Source organism: Odocoileus virginianus, chromosome 5 (genome assembly GCF_023699985.2).
Source record: "Odocoileus virginianus isolate 20LAN1187 ecotype Illinois chromosome 5, Ovbor_1.2, whole genome shotgun sequence".
Classification (NCBI taxonomy): Eukaryota; Metazoa; Chordata; class Mammalia; order Artiodactyla; family Cervidae; genus Odocoileus; species Odocoileus virginianus.
In genome coordinates this window covers 1800131-1821496 of record NC_069678.1, presented here as the reverse complement: position 1 = coordinate 1821496, position 21366 = coordinate 1800131, and the positions used below count along the sequence as shown (strand labels likewise).

At 41.7% G+C, this 21366-nt stretch overlaps 1 protein-coding gene across 1 annotated transcript in view; it reads right to left on the bottom strand.

The window, feature by feature from the left end:
- NOTCH2 (notch receptor 2) overlaps positions 1 to 21366 on the bottom strand; it is a 175352-nt gene that overhangs the window by 49067 nt on the left and 104919 nt on the right. The window contains exons 6-12 of the mRNA XM_070467224.1: positions 13602 to 13835; positions 12102 to 12257; positions 11427 to 11615; positions 10129 to 10242; positions 9203 to 9316; positions 7182 to 7415; positions 2226 to 2336 (exon numbers count right to left, since the gene is read on the bottom strand). Of these exons, the coding sequence (XP_070323325.1) occupies positions 2226 to 2336; positions 7182 to 7415; positions 9203 to 9316; positions 10129 to 10242; positions 11427 to 11615; positions 12102 to 12257; positions 13602 to 13835 (1152 nt within the window). The remainder of the gene's footprint in view (positions 1 to 2225; positions 2337 to 7181; positions 7416 to 9202; positions 9317 to 10128; positions 10243 to 11426; positions 11616 to 12101; positions 12258 to 13601; positions 13836 to 21366) is intronic.

Below are 21366 nucleotides of genomic sequence, written 5' to 3'. Positions count from 1 at the left end.
TTTTCAACATATTGTTTTTTTTCCCCCCAGAAATTCATTTTAGTTTTTGTTACTTGTGCTTTTGGTTTCATTTACAACCTATCTACTTTTATGGACCATTCTAAGAAGTCAGCAAAATAATGGACATGAATGTGAAACTGAAAAGGTAGTTTATACAAATGAAAAGTAGTCTACTGAAGTACCACATGATTTCTTACTTTTTCTATTCAATCAGTAAGTATAAAGTGGTCTGCGGAGAAAAGAGAATTTTGTCTGAAAAAAAATTCCTTAAATCTGCTCAAGCTGTTATTAAAATTGTAATAAAAAGTTAACAGTGTTAAAATAAAGGCAAGACTAAAACGCCTTATATTTATGGGTCATGAGTATATAACACAGTTGCCTCTGATATTTTCAGCAACTGACTTGAAAAAACAAATAGAAAAAACAGATGTAGAAAACAGTTCCAAGAACAGGGTACCACCCTGTAACCAAAACATTCCATTCCTTGGTTATGCAGTTTCATGCTACACCTTAAGTTTATTTTAGAATATTTTTAGCCTATGTCCTCCCTCCATGACCTTCCTGATTTGCTAAATGTTAAAAAGAGACAGCATATGATTCACTGACATTTCCAAAAAATTTAAGTTGAGTCTATGCATTGGAGAAGGAAATGGCAACCCACTCCAGTGTTCTTGCCTGGAGAATCCCAGGGACAGGGGAGCCTGGCGGGCTGCCGTCTATGGGGTCGCACAGAGTCAGACACGACTGAAGCAACTTAGCAGCAGCAGCAGCAAGGCTTATATATCTAAAAAGAAACCACAGCAGGCACCCACTTACGCTGTCCAGTCAAGTGGCAGTAAGTATGAACTCTCTAATAGAACCTCCCGGGGCGGACTGCTGGCCCTAGTGCATTGGTACTGTTACTTAAGCTCTCTGAATTCAGGGTTTCTCATCAATACTGTAGAAATAATAGTAGTAGTGACAATTAAATGAGACTAGGCACTTGATTTAATGCCTACCTCAAAACAAGGCCCTAATAAATGGTAGCCATTCTCTTCTTATTACCCATGTAAAAGAAGTATATATGCCATTCTGTCTGAAAGGAATTCAGTCGGCTGTCAATGTTGGAGTAACATATGTCAGGATACAGAAGTACATCTGGCTCCACACCAGCAGTGCTGGGTACTAGATATAAGAGCTCTCATCATCCTGGTCTTCTGAGTGATATTCTACTGGAAAGAGATTACGGTGACCACATAGGCCACAAACGTTCCTCTCTTGTGTCCACAATCACACCAAGCAGTGCAAAGGACTGTGAAATACAGAGAGAGGTAAGTTCCCAGCAAGAAAGAGGCATCTCTTGGCTTTCTGACATCATAGTTTAAAAAGTTCTGTGGGAAGTTTCTCACATTGGTTGCAAATGACCACATGGTATTTATGAAATGGTAACATCGTTATGTAAGTGCTTTACTGTGTGTGGCATTGTCTGGAAAGAATGGGATTGGCACATCACACAGCCTCTGATGGTGTCTTTGACAAACAGATGTATCAGAAAGAGGCTTCATGTTTCCTGGCAGTTCCTAGTACTTTTTGATCAGGAAGGTAAAAGGTAAAGGTAATCTTATTAGCAACAAAAGAGATAAGAGAAAAGATGCATGCGAGTTTGTGTGTGTGCACACATGGTGTGTATATAAATGTTCTAGCTGGGGGGGGGGGGGGGCGTTAATTAAGAGGAATTTAAGAAGAATTATAACCAATTTTATTTTAGTCACTTTCTCCCTCCTGGAGAGAAAATAAAACCCACTATGCTAGCCAAAAATAGGTTGCTTTGCTGTTTTGACCTTACCCAAGTACTTATAAGAGGAAGTACTCAGAAAAAATCATATAAGGTGTTCACAGAATTTTACCTTGGCCATGCCTTTACAGAAGGCATTCACTACTAAGTATAGAAAAACTAGAAAGCTATATAATTTAAGCACAGTGATGGAAACTCATGGTCTGAAAAGAAACTCTTTTTAAGTAGCTATAAACACATGGCCTAAAAACCGTAACTAATGAAAAGTTTCATGTTACAGTTCAGGGAAGGCCTGTAAGTAGAAAAGTGGGCCAGAGAAGCACAGAAACAACCTTCTAACCTTCCAAGAGACAAAGAAGTCAGATATATATGAAAGTAACTAACCTTTAGATGCCCTTTTCCCAAAGTGAGGGGGCTGAAGAAGGAGTCTCCCAACAAAAAGGACCATTACCTGTGAATCCTGGTGAGCAAACACAGCTGTAACGATTAATGCCATCCATACAGACTCCATGGACACATGGGTTACTTGCACAGTCATCAAAATTGATTTCACAATTAACACCTGCAAAGAGAAACCGTGCAATATTAGAACAGAAATACCAATGATCTTTGTTTGTGATGCTGGATATTAAGAAATCTGATGAGTATCTAGCCAACCCTGAATACAGGAGAGTAGCATTTCTGAAAGTTCAGTCCTCCAGACCTTGTCAAAGGTATCATGAGGTCAAATGATTATATTAATCACACTAAGCCACTATTTGTCTTTTTTATTGTGTTGGCATTTGCACTGTTACAAAAGCAATGGAGGCAATTAAAACAAATTAATTGATTAAAAAAAAAAAGTCCACCAGACCCGGTGACAGACAGAGTCTTCAGAACCTGGCAACAGTTCTTCATGATGTATGCTCCATCAAGGCAGAGATTTTTATCTCTTTTGCCTCAAGCATCCAGAGCAGTTTATAGCATATGTTGCCTCATTTTAAGTACAAATCAGGGATCCAAAGTTAATATACAGCTGCAATGACAGTTAGATGAACTGATCCCTCTTACACACTGAACAATTCTCAGTCACAGGCAGCAAGGAGCCTGTCATCACTTCTGCCTTAATTCTGAGGCTGACGGTTTTCTACGACCTTGAACATAAGGTGCTTCCTAATTTCAGAAACACTGAAGATTAAAAAAAAAAAAAGTGTGGCTCAGCATTGAAGAAATCTGCAAGGCAGCTGACAGCCAGCAGGAGGCACAGTAAGAGCCGTACTTTGATTTATTTAACCCCAGGGGTGGGACACAAGGACAAATGGTGAGATGAGAAGCATAAATGAAGGACCCCACTGAAAGGGCCTTGGTTAGCAAGTCAATGATTTGGAGTGGCATGAAAGGTCAACGTGAATGGTGTGGGATGGATTAATGTGAGAAGAACATTGGGCAGGCCATGACATGGAGTTGGTCTAAAGAAATGGTGCCCAATGCTTTCATGCCAGTAGGAATGAAAGCAAAAGGATGAATGTGAGAGGTCATAAGAGTTATAGTCTTTATCACTTGGAAACTGAGTCAATGAAGAGAATAAGGGAGAAGTCATGGAAATTCAGTTACCATACCTGGATGTCTAGGAAAATATAATACTCTTGACAGACGTCGTGAATGAGGAAGAAGAGTTGGTGTTGGAAGACAAAAATCCTGGTTTTGGATCTTTGCATTTAAAACATTAACTGCTTATGTAGGTCTTTTAAATTGATCTCCATGGACATGATTGCTTTAGAATATCAGACTGTACCCAACCAAATTATTACCCAGTTCCCACATTTCCATCTTGATGATAAAGCTATGGCTTTATATTACAATAAATATCTTACTGAAAAAAAAAAAGAGCAATGGAGGTATGACTGCTGGCATCTTAGCAGGAATCCAGAAAGTGCCAAACTGTACTGTACTAGTATACTTTTTATTCTTCACCTCCATGTACTCAGTTAAAACAATACAAAAAAAGATAGTTTTGCTTAAGAATGACTTTGATGAAGCTGCCAAAATTATTAACTTTATGATTTGATTATACCTTGACCCTTGAGTATACCTCTATTGTTTTGTGTGATGAAATAGAAAATACACATAAAGCTATTCTGTGGCATGCCAACATACAGAGCAGTCTCCAGGAAAAGCAGTTGTATGACTGAGTACTGAACTGAAACTTTTTTCACAGAATCCCATTTTAATTGAAAGAGCAACTGACAGACGAACCAGGACTATTCAGACCTAAGTACTGAGCAAATAGTTAAGTGAAAGAAACAATCCTGCCACTTCAAGGGAAAGAACTATGACAATACTGTGCTCCAGAGGTAAAATTTAAGCTTTCATTAGAATTTTGGAACTTGTATCTACTACTATAAGCTTGCTACTGAATGTTACTATTAAGGGCTAAAGTTCAGGACAAATCTTATGGAGTCACAGCTTTCTCCTGGGGTATGTTGCCTTCCTTCTGGCCTATTCCCCAGATGACTGGCAGAGTTTGACTATGTTCAGGAAAGTTTAATTATAGATATAGGTAACTAAATAGTAGAGATATACCAATCCCTACTGTTACCACTATTCTGTAAAAATACTATTATATTACTTAACATGAATTTAGTGATGAATTTGGATATCATAAAAGAATATCTTGGCAGTTTAAAAAGTCTAAAAATTATCAGTCTATGAAGCCTGATAATTAGGATATAAACTAACAAATGAAACTTCCTCAACAAAATGCCGTAATATTTATTCACTCAAACTTTATGTGAATATTTATTAATAATTATATTGAAAATGTATCGAGTCATTATTGTGAGCAAAATACTCTGCTTCCCATTTGATATAACTTTATTTTTCTCACTTCAGTGCCAAATCAATTTGTGTTACACCCATTTTATCATGCACTTGCACAATTACATCAGCACAGCTAGGACGTGAACCCAGCTCTCTGGATGCTATACACTTTACCGCACCACACTGGTCACTGTGATTAATATGGCTATGCTGCCTTGCTAGCCAGAGATGAGGCAAAGGTTTCAATATTCCTGAATTACAAATGGATACCTGTAGGAGATGTGTCCAGCCCTTGATTGACAATCCAATTAACCCACAACAGACCAAGGCAGGCCCCAGGAAGCCATGCAGTTTAATGGGACTCTGCCCCCAAATCCACGTTGTATTCTAGCTGGAACAGACACTCAGCTCAAGCTAGGCCAATGAAATTATCTCACTGGAACGCTGGAACATGAACTGGGTGACCTACAGTCTGCATGTGGCCCTACTTCCCGCTAATCCCCCCAAAGCCTCATTATTCAATTCTCACTTGGAATCTGTAAGATGCTTCTGTGTGCTTTCACAGAATTCCTTCTGCTTGTCTGTTTTGTAGTTGTTGTTTGCTGATGATTCTTTTAGCTAGTCAATGCTGTTTCTAAAACTTGAAACTCCCCAAACTTAAGGTCACAGGTGAAAAAAGGTATTAGAAGTGATTCTGGGTAGTATACTGCACTTTAAGCACTTAATGAGTGAGAAAGTACAATTATAACCTGCAGATTGTAAAGTATCCCTTCTATCCATACACTCATCCAAACCCCAAGCTACCAACTCAGACTATATTATGAATGGGTTGTTGATTCTTAGATTACAACTCAAAAGTCTATTCATAATGGTTAATTGAATGAATCCTTTCACCGAAGCTCCTTGTACATGCCAGGTCCTTCTGCACCCATTACAGAGCAAGATCTCTTTATGCGGTCTGCATCTCTTTGCGTGAATTCTCCAAACAGTCACAGGAATGAATTTGGCAGTTTTCTGAAAGAACCTGTGCCTTCCTCCTCCATGCTGCCTGCACACCACTGATATTTACTGCCTGCCCTTCTCACTGACAGCTACTTCCACCTTGACTTCTCTGTACTCCCCAGGTAACACACCTGATCCATCCCAGCATAATAATATAATCCCAAAGAAAACAAAATGCTTGCCAGCCCACCACTCACCCAGGTTTCCAGTACATTTTTATAATGGGAACGATAGCAAAGCCTAAAACAGCCCCACCATTCTAAAGGCATCCATTCAATTGCTTGTAAATCTCTCAAATTTCTTTTCGTACTGCAATTTCTCATGTCTGGGGACCAGCCCGGAAGCAAATTGCTTTTGGAAGGTTTCACAAAGATCTATTCAGCTCTTTTAGAGAGTTATCTAAACGTGGGGAGGGGGAAGGCATTTTCAACTGGGAAGGCATGGGATGTTTTTCGTATGCTTGAGCAACTCAAAAAGGACTTTGTTTTCAAACTTGGCATGTACGAGTTCCTGGATGAAGACCAGGGCCTTTGACAAGTTTGAAGAAATGGATTTGGAAATAACAAAATAAAATAAGGGCAGCTAACCGCCTCCCCCACCTTTGCCCCCTACACAGGCCATTTTCCTTAAATGGAGAATGAGTTCTCAATAAATCACTCCTTGTATTGGCAGGTTCCCGTCTAACAAAGGCACACACTAGTTAATCTTCCACTAATACATTTTCCTTTGATCTGAGACACAGAACTTCTCTGTCCATTAACCACAGTTGTGACCATAATTATTTCTCAAATAAGTAAAACAGAATCCACTGAAATCTGTGAAATGCTGCTGCCTGAGAAAACAGCTCAACATTTCCCCAGCAAGGAGTAGCATGCCCTCACGACTAACAAGCCGTCATTCAACTGGAGGCAGGAAACAGCCATGAACTGGGGATGGGAAACGACAGCTCTGCATTCTAATTGACAATGACCCAGACGTGTTGCAGAGTCTCTCCTCTTCCTCTGAGTCCCCCAATGCCCAAAGCCCAGCAGAGAAAAACAGCAGAAGAAAGATGACCCATTAAAGATAGTGTGTTAGTTGCTTAGTAATGCCTGACTCTGCGACCCCATAGGCTATAGCCTGCCAGGCTCCTCTATCCATGGAATTCTCCAGGCAAGAATACTGGAGTGGGTTGCCATTTCCTTTTCCATTAAAGATACTGGACTCTAAAACAGAGAAAAAACTACTGGAAGAACGGGAGGGATGGAGAGGGAAGGACCAACTTCATTAATCTGAGTAAGGTGGAAGTTAAAACAAAAAAGACAATCCAATTGAGCCACAAAAGAAAGAAGGATTTCAATTTTCAATAATAATTTCAATTTTTTTGAAGTGGTATGCCTCCTTTTGATGAAAAACACATACACAGAATCATCAGCTTTGTGAAGCTATTGTCTCTGACTTCCCTACTGGCTAGAGCTATCTGCCTCTGAGATGTTTCTGGCTGTGCTTCTCAGAATCAAGACTATATTTTTGGTATCTAAACATGTGCTGAGAAAGTCTGAGACATCTGTGTAAACTGTTTTAGAGAAACAGTGAAAACTCCAAAGGCAGTGAAGAGTGGGCTTACCTGACGTGCCTGGCTGGCAGTTGCACTGGTAACCATTCACCAGGTCGATGCAGCGACCCTCATTCAGGCAAGGGCTGCTATAGCATTCATCTATCTGGTCACTGCAGATGGCACCCATGTAGCCTGGATTGCAGATGCAGGTGTAGGAATCAATGCCATCCTGACACTGGCCGTGGTGGCAAGGATCAGGGTCACAGTTGTCGATGTTCTCCTCACATAACACACCAGTGAATCCTTGGAAGGAATTGTGCCCAAGATACTTAAACCCAAAGTGCACATTCCACACCTGAGCATACATGTAGCTCTAGCATCCTCTAGTCCTACACATCCCATATCTTAAACAATTCATACTGTGGGCCATAAGCAATTGGAACTGACTATCTGCACTGATGTATAAGGCAAGCCTAGCAAGTTTTGTTTAAAATGAAGTTGTTCACATCAGATCTGTAGAATTCAAATAGCTTCTTCAAAATGATCAGTAAATTCACTGCAGAGACATTTTAATTGCATCTTAATTGCATACTGGACTTCAGTGGGGAATAGCTCTCTATAATTTTCCTTAATATATTTATCTCTATATGCCTTTCCTCCCAAACCAGTCTGTATATATAGGTACTAAATTAATGACTTCATGTACCTTATCTTTCCAATTCTGACCTGAGAGGTCAGAGAACTTTTCTTTATTCCTCCCAACCTCCCAGGAATCTATGCAAATATAGTAAGTTTTTAACCAATACTTGTTAAATAAAATGACCAAGTTAAGACAGTTAAAAGGGGCAATAAGAGTTCCTTTATCCAACCTTAAATACTTTTAAGAGACTTTAGAAGGACTCTCCTCCCTTTTAAACATGAGACCAAAGTTTAAATTCTCTCCAGTGAAGGTTATACTCCATAAGCATAATCTAGCCAGAAGAAGACCTAACCTGAAACTTTTCCAATAGAGACCAGAGTTTGTGAAAAGAAAAGGAAGTTGAGTGGATCATCTGACAGGGCCCACTCTGAGAAGGCCTAATAAGTGATAATATTCTAATGCTATTGAAATAGTAATTCTTTGTTTATTTTTATGACTTAGTTTGCTTTTCTGTGATCAGAAAAAAAAATCATGCACATGATGCTTAAAATCTTTTAAGAATCCATTTTCTAAAAAATAAGAAAAAATGTCTTGAATTATATTCATAACTTCTTTCTTAATAACAGTCAGATAAAAAAGAAACTGGGAAATCATCTTTTCTAATAATTTCTTTTTTTTTCCATTTATTTTTATTAGTTGGAGGCTAATTACTTTACAACATTGCAGTGGTTTTTGTAATACATTGAAATGAATTAGCCATGGATTTACACGTATTCCCCATCCCGGTCCCCACTCCCACCTCGTCCTTCTCTACACAATAATGGTCTGTGCAGAAGCAAATGTGTAACAAGAAATGTCTGGCTTATTCAAATCCACTCCCAAATTGGAAATGTCACCACAGATCAGAAATGTAGAATATTTGTAAACATTCTTTTTGATTCTAGTAGCAGGAGTCAGGAAAGAGGACTCAAACTTTTCCAGACAGAGCTCTCTCCCCTGTTCAGATACACATTCGACTCTCAAAGCATCAGTCATATTCATGAAGAAAATCTCTGCACTTGCCTACCACTGCATTTCTGAGCCTTTGTTCAATCACTTGCCTCAAGAAACACAGAGACAGGCCTCCTGCTGAGAAGCCCCAATGACAACTGGAATTCTTCCCTTTTCCAGAGGAATAAGGCAAGCCAGCTGGAAACTCACCATTGCCAAAATCTGCCCTAGAAAGACGGGGACACCAAATGGAAATGTCCAGGCCAGGCCATCATTGTGGTGAAGGAAGCAGGTGTTGTAGAAGGAAACAGTGAGAGCAGCAAGAAAGAGCTGGAAGAAGCCCCTTCTAAACACAGAGCAGCCCATTAGTAGACTGGCCTGTCAGGGCAGCTAGAAGAGGACAGTCTCCTATTTAGGGCAGATGGACCTACCAGGGGAATAAGAAGTGAAAAATTCTTACCTGTGGCACACTGGCACTCATAACCATTCGGGTGATCTATACACTTTGCCCCATTCAGACATGGAGTACTAGAACAGTCGTCAATATCGATCTGGCAAACTGGCCCCGTGAATCCTTAAAAGGGCACATGATGACACAAGTCAAAGGATTATCTTATGTTTTCCTTACTATCAGAATGATGCCCAAGAGGAATTGGGTAGTTATTGGCAGGGTTTATACCCCTGGATCAGCACATGAGAATTATTCTCCTGCACAGGTACCTGGGATAACTGGGTGAGGCTCAGGGCATCAGAGGCCCATGGGTGTCTCTCTCACCTCTTTTTCTTCCCAGTATAGATTTCACTTCAACTTAAAGTAGGAACTGAATGCATACAGGCAGAACCCCCTAAGAAGTGAATGTAGCTGCACAGGAACTGGGACCTTCTCTTTGAAGAAACAACAAGAGAGGCTACAGCCTCAGGCAAAAAATTCAGCATGTCTTCCATAAAGGCTGTAGGGGGCCAAAGGAGAGACACAGCATTCTTTGGAAAGAACTGACTTGTGCCGTTAATGTACCCATGGGTGAAATGTCTAAAAATAATCATCTCAGAGAAGGGTTTCAAGAATATGACTCAAGGGAAAAAATAAAATCCTGAATAACCTAGAACTAAGGGCTTCCATGAGGTATGAACTTCCTGAAATGTACACACAGACGGCGAGGTCATAGGCCATTCAGAATAGACTTGGACTTCTGGCCACAAAGGATCTGGAAGATATACTAGCTGAAACAAATCCCCCACTTCTGTACACACACACTCCTATCCCAAAGTGCTCACTTTAATGACTTCCTCATGGAGAGCCCACACACATTCTCTCCCTCCTCTCTTCCCTGCGGTCAGTCGGCTTTGTGCTTTCAAAGAAAACAGGGGCAGGTGGTGGGCACTTACCAGGCGGACACAGACACTGGAAGCGATTGACTTTATCCACACACTGTCCATTGTTCACACAAGGGTTGCTCTGACATTCATTTATCTCCAACTCACAATGCACACCTTTGAAACCTGAACAAAATGGACCACACAAGTGGCTTAGAAAAAGACAAAGGCATATTCTAGCCAAGAAAGCACAAATTCATAAAAATGACTACATCCTCTATGAGTATGAACATTTCTGCAGAGGGAAAAGAGGACTATGCCGTGATTGAAAACAGTCACTGTGAGCATCAGTCAGACATGGGCATATCCTGGGACATCCATGTCACTGTGGAGACGGAGGAGAGGTTACCTCCAAAGACCTCGGTAAGACCTAGCATGGCAACAAAGACTGAACTACATTCTCGGATCAGTCCAGGCATTGCTTTCAGGACAGTGCCAGGCCCACGGGGTCCCCAGTCCTAAGGACCAGCTGAATGAATGAGAGATGCTATTGTACTTGGGGTGCAAGTCAAAGTCAGGAGGGCCTGCCAAGGCTAGAGCGCTTAGCACCCGTAATCAGGCCAAGCAGCCCCTGACAGCTGTCATTTTAAGCTGAAGTTCAGCTGTGCTCTCTAAGGATTCAAGCAGAGGTCTCTGCAGAAGAGTTCCAAGATATAACACAGCATGTGTATCTCACCATGAGATAAATAGCAAGTTACTATACAATTATGGGTAATATTATTTTCTATAAATGGAATGGTATGCTATTTGTAATATATCAGGGGATAAGGAAAGCTTGCTATTTAAAGAATTTTTATGACAAATACTTTATTAAATCAAAGTATACTTGCATTTTAAAAACCTTCTGAATTTTTCTCTCACAAGTATCTGGGCTTTGACATGATGGGATTGTTTTCCATAGTTCTAAGAAGTTTAACATGGGCCTTCGTCCTTAAGGGTCCCCTTGCATATGCGCGTGCTAAGTCGCTCAGTCATGCTCGACTCTTTGTGACCCAATGGATTATAGCCCATCAGGCTCCTCTGTCCATGGGATTCTCCAGGCAAGAATACTGGAGTGGGCTGCCATGCCCACCTCCAGGAGATTGTTCCAACCTAGGGATCAAACCCACGTCTCCAGCGGCTCCTGTACTGCAGGCAGATTCTTTGCCACTGAGGCACCAGGGAAGCCACTAAGCCACTAAGGGTCCTGTGGCTAGGGATTAAATGCCAAGAGAGCTTATGGGAACGCCACACTGTACTGAGTGCTCTGCCTAAGACAGGCACAGGGCAAGGTCTCCTGTCGAGACGTCACACACCGACGGCCCATGTACCTGGCATGCACAGACATGTGAAGCCTCCGATCTTATCCAGACAGGTGGCGTCATTCTTGCAGGGGTCTGAGTGGCACTCATTGATGTCCATCTCACAACGAGGTCCTGCATAGCCCTTCAGACACTCACAGTGGAAGGCACCATCTGTGTTCACACATTTTCCTGCATGCTCACAAGGATTGCTGTTGGCTGGAAGACACAAGCACCCATAACCAGGATCAAAGGACTCGATGGAGCTTCCACAAATGTGGACTACAGAAATGGGTCAGATTAGTAGCATTAGGGCCAGTCCTTTAATAATCTGATTCTCAATTTATTACGTCCTTCAAATCAATCAATCAATCAGAAAGTAAGTAAATAATTAAATGAAGAAGGAAGGACGGAAATAGGGAAAGAAAGACAAAAGAGGGCAATCTCAACTCTCATGTGTGTCTGCTGTTCTTATGCCCAAACAGTCACTAAGGTAGGGATCCATGTTAAGAGTCAAGCACAAACCTTCTATATATTTGAATTCCCAGGACAGACTATGTGGTTACACTGAAAGGCCAGTTGTAAACAGAAGGCATATAACAGGTCTGAGGTTTGGATGAAACAGGCTCACAGAGTGAAATGTGCTTCAGCTGAAATGTCTGCTGAGCTCAACTGACAGGGATAGGAAAGGTTCAGTGTACTCACCCATGGCACACTCATCCACATCTTCTGTACAATCACTCCCTTTGTAGCCTTGTGGGCAGGTGCAAATATACTGTCCATTCAGAGGGTTGGTGTCACACAGCGCCCCCTTGTGGCAGGGGTTGCTGATGCACGCGTCATCCAGATGACATAAGAGACCTGTCACAGGGGTGAGGTAAGGAGAAGAAAGAGAAAATGTCCCTTACCTGGAAAATGAGTTTCTCTTTCATGGAGGATTGAACACCTTAGGACTGGCATATCAGAATCCAAAGTGAAGATTTAGAGGCAATTTCCCCTTCGCCTGATCCTGCCTTAGGGACATGCTGCAGCTAACTGCAAAGCAAGAAGCTTCTGCAGACACCTCTCTCTATACCCTGAATCTGAGCCTTCAGCTGGACCCCTCCTCAAGGGTAGATAATGTGAGGGATTTGTGAGATGGTTAGATGTTGGAGTAAGGAAAAGGGAGATATCCTTCCCACTGGGCTGTCATGTCTAACACATAAAAACCGAGGCTGCCCAGTTCAATCTGAATTTCAGATAAACAATGAATAATTATTTACTCTATGTCCCAAATATTACATACATCCTATATTTTATCTGGCAACCCACTTTCCCAAGATCATGCTACCTGATGATCTTGGGGCCACCTGCATTTCATTAGTCTCAGAAGGAAAAAAAAAAAACCCAGCTGAACATCATCAGCCTATACTTGGGCAGCTTTTTAATAGTGTCAACATTCCTGGCTCAAGTGCCCTCAGGACTCTGAAGACATGACTAGGCCCCATGTTCTGCATAGTTCACATGGGAACTGGATTTTCCAGCCTGCAATTAGCTTAAGAAGAGGTGACTAAGGCTTCTTCTACAAAGCTGGAGGCGGGGCTTTTGAAAAGGCATAGATACAGGAACATTTCAAAACTGCTGGGCACAAAGTTCTATCGCTGAGCAATCTCCTTCTGTAACATTCCTCTCTCACTGATCGATTCCTAGACCCAACTGTTAAACTGAGAGGCTAGAGCAATGTTAACCTTGCAGCTGGTGAAAACCTTCCGCTACAGGGCAATACTGAGAGCTGGAATACACTTCATTGTTTCCCTCTTGCTAACCTTTTCTGAGTAAATGGATTATTTCTTCTTAAAATTAACTGCCTACCTCCATTTGTGAGTAATTCTGTCTTAATTTCTGAGAAATTTACCTTAATTTCTGAGCAGTCTTTTCGATTAAAATCTTAAGGAGGTTACAGATGTTTCCAAGGCAAGAGTTACTTTGGGGGGATGAAACACTGAGGTACATGAAATTGAGAGCTAAAAGTCCTAAGGAAGAAGATTGACTTCACAGCACTCTGGCTACCAATTACACTTCCAGAAGAACAGCTTTGAGTGCCATGTTCCAATAGATGAAATTTAAAAGGACATAGCCCAAAAGGGATGAAAGAGACGGAGGCAGAAGTCGTGAATGCTCACCAGTCCTTTCCCCATTCCAGCTCTGTTCTTCTGCCAGCCTTACCTGCCTTTCCTTCTGGGCACATACAAGAGAAGGAGGCCACACGATCGATGCAGGTAGAGCCCGGGGTGCAGGAGGCGAAGGCACAATCATCGATGTTCTCACTGCAGTCGTCCCCGCTCCAGCCATTCACACACACACAGCCGTAGCCCCCATTGCGGTTGGTACAGGTGCCCCCGTTCTGACAGGCATTGGGTTGCAGCAGGCACTCATCCACATCTTCTGTGCAGAACTGTCCTTTGGGGGGAAAAGCGTCTTTGTTTAGGGCTCTGAGTCTCAGAGGATTAGTACCATACCAACCTCCACACGTTCTTCACCCTCACGTGACCTGGGTGAACTTATGGCAAAATTAACTCACAAACAAACCCGGTTCTCACATGACTTTTAAGGCCACCGAGAGACATCCAAATTCTAGGAAAATAATTTAGGGAAGGCAAGTTCTATCCCTAGAAACTCTGACAGCATGAAGTCTAGCCAGCCTATCAGAGAGAAAATTGAGTCTTGTAAGAGCCTTAAATCAGATTTGGTTAAATCCCCGGGACAATGAATGAGAGAAGAGCAAGGAGAGAAGGGTCTAAGAGATGAGTAAGGATGAGAAGCAACCTTAAAAATAAAAATGTTAAGGCTACCATTATCTATCTTGACTATATCAATGTCAATATCCTGATTATGCTATTAGACAGTAGTCTTGCAAGGTGATGATGTTACCATTGGGGAAGACTTGGTTAAAGGTAAACAGTATTTCTCTGTTAATACTTATAACTTTCTGCAAAACTACAATTATATCAAAACAGAAGGTTTCATTAAAAAATACATGCAAGAGCAAGAAAGGGCAGAGAGAAAAATCAAGGAGTTAAGGACAATAAAAGCCTTGGTAAAATATAAATGTGAAACGCAAAGCCAAGATGAAGAGACTGGAGCAAAGATGGAGCAGTGGAATAAGACATAGAAAGTTGACCTCACGCAACACAAGATGGAAAAGAATCAGTCTGTTCTGCCTGAGGAAGCAAACTAAAGGGTGATAAACATAAGACCACCAATAGATATACCACAGGTCACGCAACAGCAAAGGATAGGGACTATGGCAAACGCTCTCGGGCCTCATGACAGGAAACAGGACTTATTTATAAGCTACTTAAAAGCAAGGGATTTGTAATTAACCAGCAGTTAAGTGCCAGGTTACCTGAGTTGTGAAACAAGTTGATGAATCTGTCTTATAATAAGTTGTCTTTTAATAGGTTTAAGAAGCTACCATAGGGGATGAATATTCAGATCATATGAATTCTCTAAAACAGAAAATGACAAAACCCTCAAGATATACTTAATTTTTCTTTGTAAAAAACTCACTGAATAATTCAAAAAGGCACTCTGATGGAGAGGCCTCTTAACGACAAAGCACAGGGCATTCATACTCAGAAAATGCCAGGGCTATACCTAGTCCCCAGATAATAAGTCAGCAGGCTCAAGGGCTTTCAGAGTCTGCAAGGTGCCCAACTGTGCAGCCATCATTGCCAACAGGGGCTTCTGTGTCTGAGCCAACCTAACTGACCACCTATTCTTTACTCCTATTAATGCATCCACTATTACAGAGCCAACATCGTTCTATTGCACTTCAGTTGTACATCCATCTCCCATCACTGGGCTGCAAGCAAACTCGGTTCAGGAGCATTTTTTGTATTCCCAGCTCAGATCCCACAGCCTAAGATGGCAGTGTGTGGGCAGCTCTGGAACTCTGTATTCAGAGCCCTCCTTCTGTGCTGCTCTTCTCACTCCACTTCATCCATATAATACCTGAAGGAGCCACCACGTATTTACATGATCACAGCTTCCTGATCCAGGATGGGCATCTGATATAAGCTGTGTCACTGTGTCTCTTTTCCAAACTTTTGGACCAGGTACCATTTGCCACATGGACTAAAAGAAAAATGTGACCAGTCTACACATAGTATGATAACAGTGAATCAGAAGTGCACAGAAAAGAAAAAACAGAATCTGGTGACATTCAAGTTACTAGCTCCAGCTGTTCCCAAAGACAGGCTGTTTCTAAGCCTATTTACAAGCATAGCCACTCTGAGAGATGTCCCTTCCAGCAGGTTTCCCTAATTTGAGATGGGGATCTGTCTATTGCATCCAACAGTATTAACTAGTACAGAGGGAGGGAGGAAGTGCAGGAGCAATCATTTCCCCCAGGGTAGATGAAGGCAGTATAGAAAGCTTTGCTCCCTTACTTTACTGGCAGAAATGCTACCTTACAGTAATGACAGATGTGTTGTTAAGATGCAGGTGGGATACAGAAATGAAAACATAACCAAGAAGCAGGTGAAGAGTTTCTGCAACCTGGGAATTCCTCAGTCTTGTCTCTCACACTAATGCTAACTCAAAATACCTATGCTACCATCAAACTTAACTGACTTGCTGAATGTGAGAAATTTGGAAGTTGTTTTTCTTTCTTATTGGTTCTGAGTACAAGACACTGTGTATTTTTAAAAATCTCATATATATTTCATATACATTATATAACACCCAGACACTTAAATATTATACTGAGACAGACTAGGTTAACGAAATGATGTTTGGAATAAAAATTTTGTACTCTTGGGAAAGGAAATCAAGAGTCACTGATTGCTTACTGTGAACCACATATTGGGCTTCAGGTGTTGTGATCACTGTCTCATTGAAGAAACGGGCTCAGAGAGGTGACATAACTCACCTATCGTGAGGCAGGGGGTACAGGAGGGTTGGGATTTGAACTAGAGCTGCTGACTCTAAAATCCTTAGCAAAGACTTAGTGTGTGTCTCTCACCATATCAAAACAACTCTGCATCTCAGTTTTCCCAAGCACACAGAGGCATGGGGAAGGAGAGAGGGTGGGGGAGGGGAGGATTAAAATCATGACCCATATGATCGGATTACTGGAAAAACTTATGGCTCCAAATCACTATCCAAAAGTCAAATGTATTTTTTGAGTACAGTTGACTATTTTTCCAATGAGATTGATTTTTGAAGGTCAAATACCTAAGGCGTTTTGTGTTTGGTGTCAGATACTGTTAGAGAAATCAAATCTGGAGAGTCAAAAGAATCCTGGCTTATATGTAATCTTTCATAGAATAGATCATTTTCCTCTAAGGTTTGGGCATATTTCTCCAGAACAAAACAAAACCCCTCCCAGGCATATTTATGCCAGAATTTTTTCCTCATTCCAATTCCAGCAACCAGTTATTACATTTGGAATGTTAGAACAGTGACCAGGGTGCCACAAAATTGCTTGTTCCAAAATTCCCAATGGAAAGTCTACTAACATACTGCACTTCTTTCATGTCACCTCCCTCTTGGCAAAGGAGGAAACCAATGCAGAAGCCTAAAAATAAGAAACATGAGGCTCAGAAAGGTTAAGTAACCACCAACCCTACCATCCTTGCCCAGGGTCATAAACTGGTAAGTCAGAAGCACTGTCATTCAAACCCAGATCAGTTTGGCTCTAAAACTACTGTTCTTTCCACTACAGCAGAGTTAATTATCCAACTCTGGGTCTGATCAATAAGACCTACAGACTAAGTCCCTGATTCTAGGGTCTTAAAGCACACCTAAAAGGGATGGAAGCATGAGTCAGGGAAAGAAGACCTTGGTAGAAACTGACAAAGACAAAAAGTCACCAAATATTGAAACAGTAAAGTTTCTTGGTGATATTCTAGAGAGGCTGCATTCAGCTTTTCCCACTACTCCATGGCAAAAAAGCATCAGCCTGGGCTGGAGGAAGAAGGTCCACTCAGGTTTGTGGGGTTAGATCTCGAATATATCAAAGGGACTGGAGTATATTCTTGAGTTGGATTTAAAACAAGAAAAGGCTGGAGATCATTTGAGGCTCTGAATTCTTATATGAATTTTGAAATTGATATGACAAAGGGGAATTATTGCAGGCTCACAGGTGAGGGAAGTTATGATCAAATCTGCATATGAACGTTAGTCTGCCAGTAGAACACAGGGTGAACTAAAAGCAAATGACTTTGTGTTAGTTGGGAGAAAAGGAGAAAGCACTAAGTTAGGAGCTAGCTATCGAGCATATAAAAGCCCCTGGTGAAGACAGAAGTGCGTTCTTTCCACGCCCTACCTAGCTGCTACACCTTCGATCCAAACAAGTCTCAGCATGTACCACCATCTGTGCCAGCACACAAAACTCGCTGGTGAACTCCCAAAATATATTGCACAAAGCTCGGTTGGGCAAGTTTGTGACGGCATCAATTATCCCTCTTACTAATTTCACCTGCCAGTTATTGCAGGCTACTGGTATCTAACATTGGGATTAAGGCAGTGGGCTACTAGGTTTTACCCATCTCCTATTAGAAAGGAAATAACTTGTTTCTAGAAACTACTTTATCTACTGCCATATAAACCTGGACTAACTTGGTATGAAGGCTGACACCTTAAACACTTAGCATGCTAAGTCACTCAGTTGTATCCAACTCTTTGCGACCTCATGGACTGTAGCCCACCAGACTCCTCTGTCCACGCGATTTTCCAGGCAAGAACACTGGAGTGGGTTGCCATTTCCTCCTCCAGGGGATATTCCCGACCCAGATCGAACCTGTATCCCTTAAACCCATATCTCTCGTCTCCTGAATTGGTAGGTGGGTTCTTTACTGTTAGCACCACCTTAAACACTCAGAGCCACTAGTATATACTGATAATTCTCTGGGTGATAGCTTTTGCCTTCTAAATCTCAACTCTCTATCTTTCCTATTTTATTCTAGCCACATGGCTTACTGTTGGTTCCTTAAACAAGTTCTTTCCTACCTCAGAGCCTCTGCATATCCTGTCCTCCCACCTCAAATATCCTTCTTCCTCTTACTTACATGGCCAATTAACATCTCACACCTTGACCTGCAGCCTTCCCGCATAGCTCTGATAAATCATCTGCCTGTAATGCAGAAGACCCAGGTTCAGTTCTTGGGTCAGGAATATCCCCTGGAGGAGGAAATGGCAACCCACTCCAGTGTCCTTGCCTGGAGGATCCCATGGACAGAGAAGCCTGGCGGGCTACAGTCCACAGGGTTGCAAGAGTCAGACACGACTTCATGACTAAACCACCACCACCACCTTGACCTTCTTCATAACTTAGGTAGATCTTCAAGCTCACATTTCCTCTTTTTCCTCCTTCATTGCATCTACTCCTTTCAGTCCATCTTGTCATTTATGAAATGGTGTAATTTTATATTCACTTACATTTTACAGTCTCTGTCAAACTAAAAGTTCCATGAGAGCAGAAATTCTGTTGGTCATTCACCTCAGTTTATATATCCGTCACTGTACCAGACTTGGCATCAGTGATGAAACAAACCTTAGATTCAATCTAATGTGCTCATTTTACAAACAAAACTAGCACCAGAGAGGTACAGTGACTTATCCACGTTTACACAGCTAGTTAGAAAAAGAATCAGAAATAGACAAACTTGGGCTTCCCTGGTGGCTCAGTGGTAAAGAATCCACCTGCCAATGTAGGAGACACAGGTTCAACCTCTGATCCGGGAGGATCCCACGTGCCGTAGAGCAACTAAGCCTGCGCACCACAACTGCTGAACACGTGCTCTAGAGATTGGGAGCCGCAACTACTGAGTCCACCGGCCACAGCTACTGAAGCCCGTGTGCCCAAGAATCTGTGCCCTGGAGCAAGAGAAGCCATGACAATGAGAAGCCCGCACACGGCAGCCAGAGAAAAGCCAGCGCTGCGACAACGACCAAGCACAGTCAAAAATAAATAAACAAATAAATTTTTAAAAAGAAACAGACCCACTTAAAATTGGAAATCAAGCGCTGAAAAGGAACACTGGGGTGTGTGATCACAACATTTCAAATTAGTCGTCAAAACTATCGAGGGAAGAACAGGACTGAGAAATGTATAGGAAGAGCAAGTGCTTCAACTACAGACAATACTACTAACCCACCGTTAGAAAAACAAGCGTGCTATTTTGTACATAGGAGCGTGTGTATGTTAATCCCAACGTTCTAATTTATATCTCCCCCATCCCCCTTTCCCCTTTGGTAGCCATAAGTTTGCTTTCTATGTCTGTTCTACAAACAAGTTCATACTTTTTTAGATTCTACATGTAATTAATATATATGATATTTGTCTTTCTCTGGCCACCTGACGTGAAGAGCCGACTTGCTGGAAAAGACCCTGATGCTGGGAAAGATTGAGGGGAGGAGGAGAAGGGGCCAACAGAGGATGAGATGGTTGGATGGCATCACCAACTCAATGGACATGAGTTTGAGCCAGCTCTGGGAGACGGTGAGGGGCAGGGAAGCCTGGCGTGCTGCAGTCCGCGGGGTTGTAGAGTCAGACACGACTGAGCGGCTAAACAGCAACTGTCTGACAGTCTGTGACAATCTCTAGATCCACCCATGTTGCTGCAAATGGCATTATTTCATTCTTTCTTACGGCTGAATAACATCCCATTGTATATATATGTGTCACATCCTCTTTGTCCATTCCTCTGCTGATGGGACATTTAAGCTGCTTCCATGTCTTGGGTATAGTAAATAGTACTGCAATGAGCACTGGGGGGCATGTATCTTTTCAAATTATGGTTTTCTCTGAATATGTGGCCGGCAGTGGGACTCCTGGGTCATACGGTAGCTCTAGTTTCAGTTCTTTAAGGAACCTCCATACTCTTTTCCACAGCAGCTGTACCAATTTACATTCCTACCAACAGTATAGGAGGTTCCTTTTCCTTCATACTCTCCCCAGCATTTATTATTTGTGGACTTTTTATGATGGCTATTCTGACTGGTGTGAGGTGGTACCTCACTATAGTTCCGACTTGCATTTCTCTAATAATTAGTGATGTCAAGGACCTACTGTATGGCACAAAGAACTGCACTCAATATTTTGTAATAACCTATAAGGAAAGAGAATCTGAAGAAGAATATGTACATATGTGTGTGTGTGTGTGTGTATGTATATGTGTGTGTGTGTATATTATATATACACATATAACTGAATTGCTGTGCTCTATACCTGAAATCAAAATGATATTATAGGTCAACTACACTTTATAAATAAGACACACATCAACCTACCTACAAAACAGAAACAGACTCACAGACACAGAGAACAGACTTGCGATTGGCAAAGGGAAGGTGGGTGGGGAAGGGAGTCTGGGGTTAACAGATGCAAACTATTATACACAGGATGGATAAAAAACAAGGTTCTACTCTAATGCAGGGACTGTATTTAATTATCCTCTGATAAACCATAATGAGAAAGAATTTAGAAAAGAATGTATACATATGTACAACTGTAACACTTTGCTGCATAGCAGAAATTAACACAAAATTGTAAATGTACTATACATCCATCAAAAAATAAATTTATAAAAGGAAAACAAGAAAAAAGAGTACACTATATTGATTTTGTAGGAGTGGGGTCACTTTCATAATGATCTTTTCTTACTGCGCCATCTATGGTCTTCAAAGTAAAGGATGAATGACTAAGATTATGAGCAGCACCTGTGGCAGAAAATATAACAGAGTGAACCCAAGAGGACTGCACTGAAGTGGACACTATGACCTGAGCCTCACTAGCATCACGTTCTGGCCATGTGGACTGAGGACCACGACACAAGACACCGTTTAATGAGCTGCAACACATGGGGACACAGACCGCTCACTGTGGTTTTCTCAAGACACCACACACAAAACATCAATCTGACCTGACTTACAAGTGACTGGGAAACCAGAGGAGGAAGGGCAGAAAGGAAAGAGAAGAAATGAC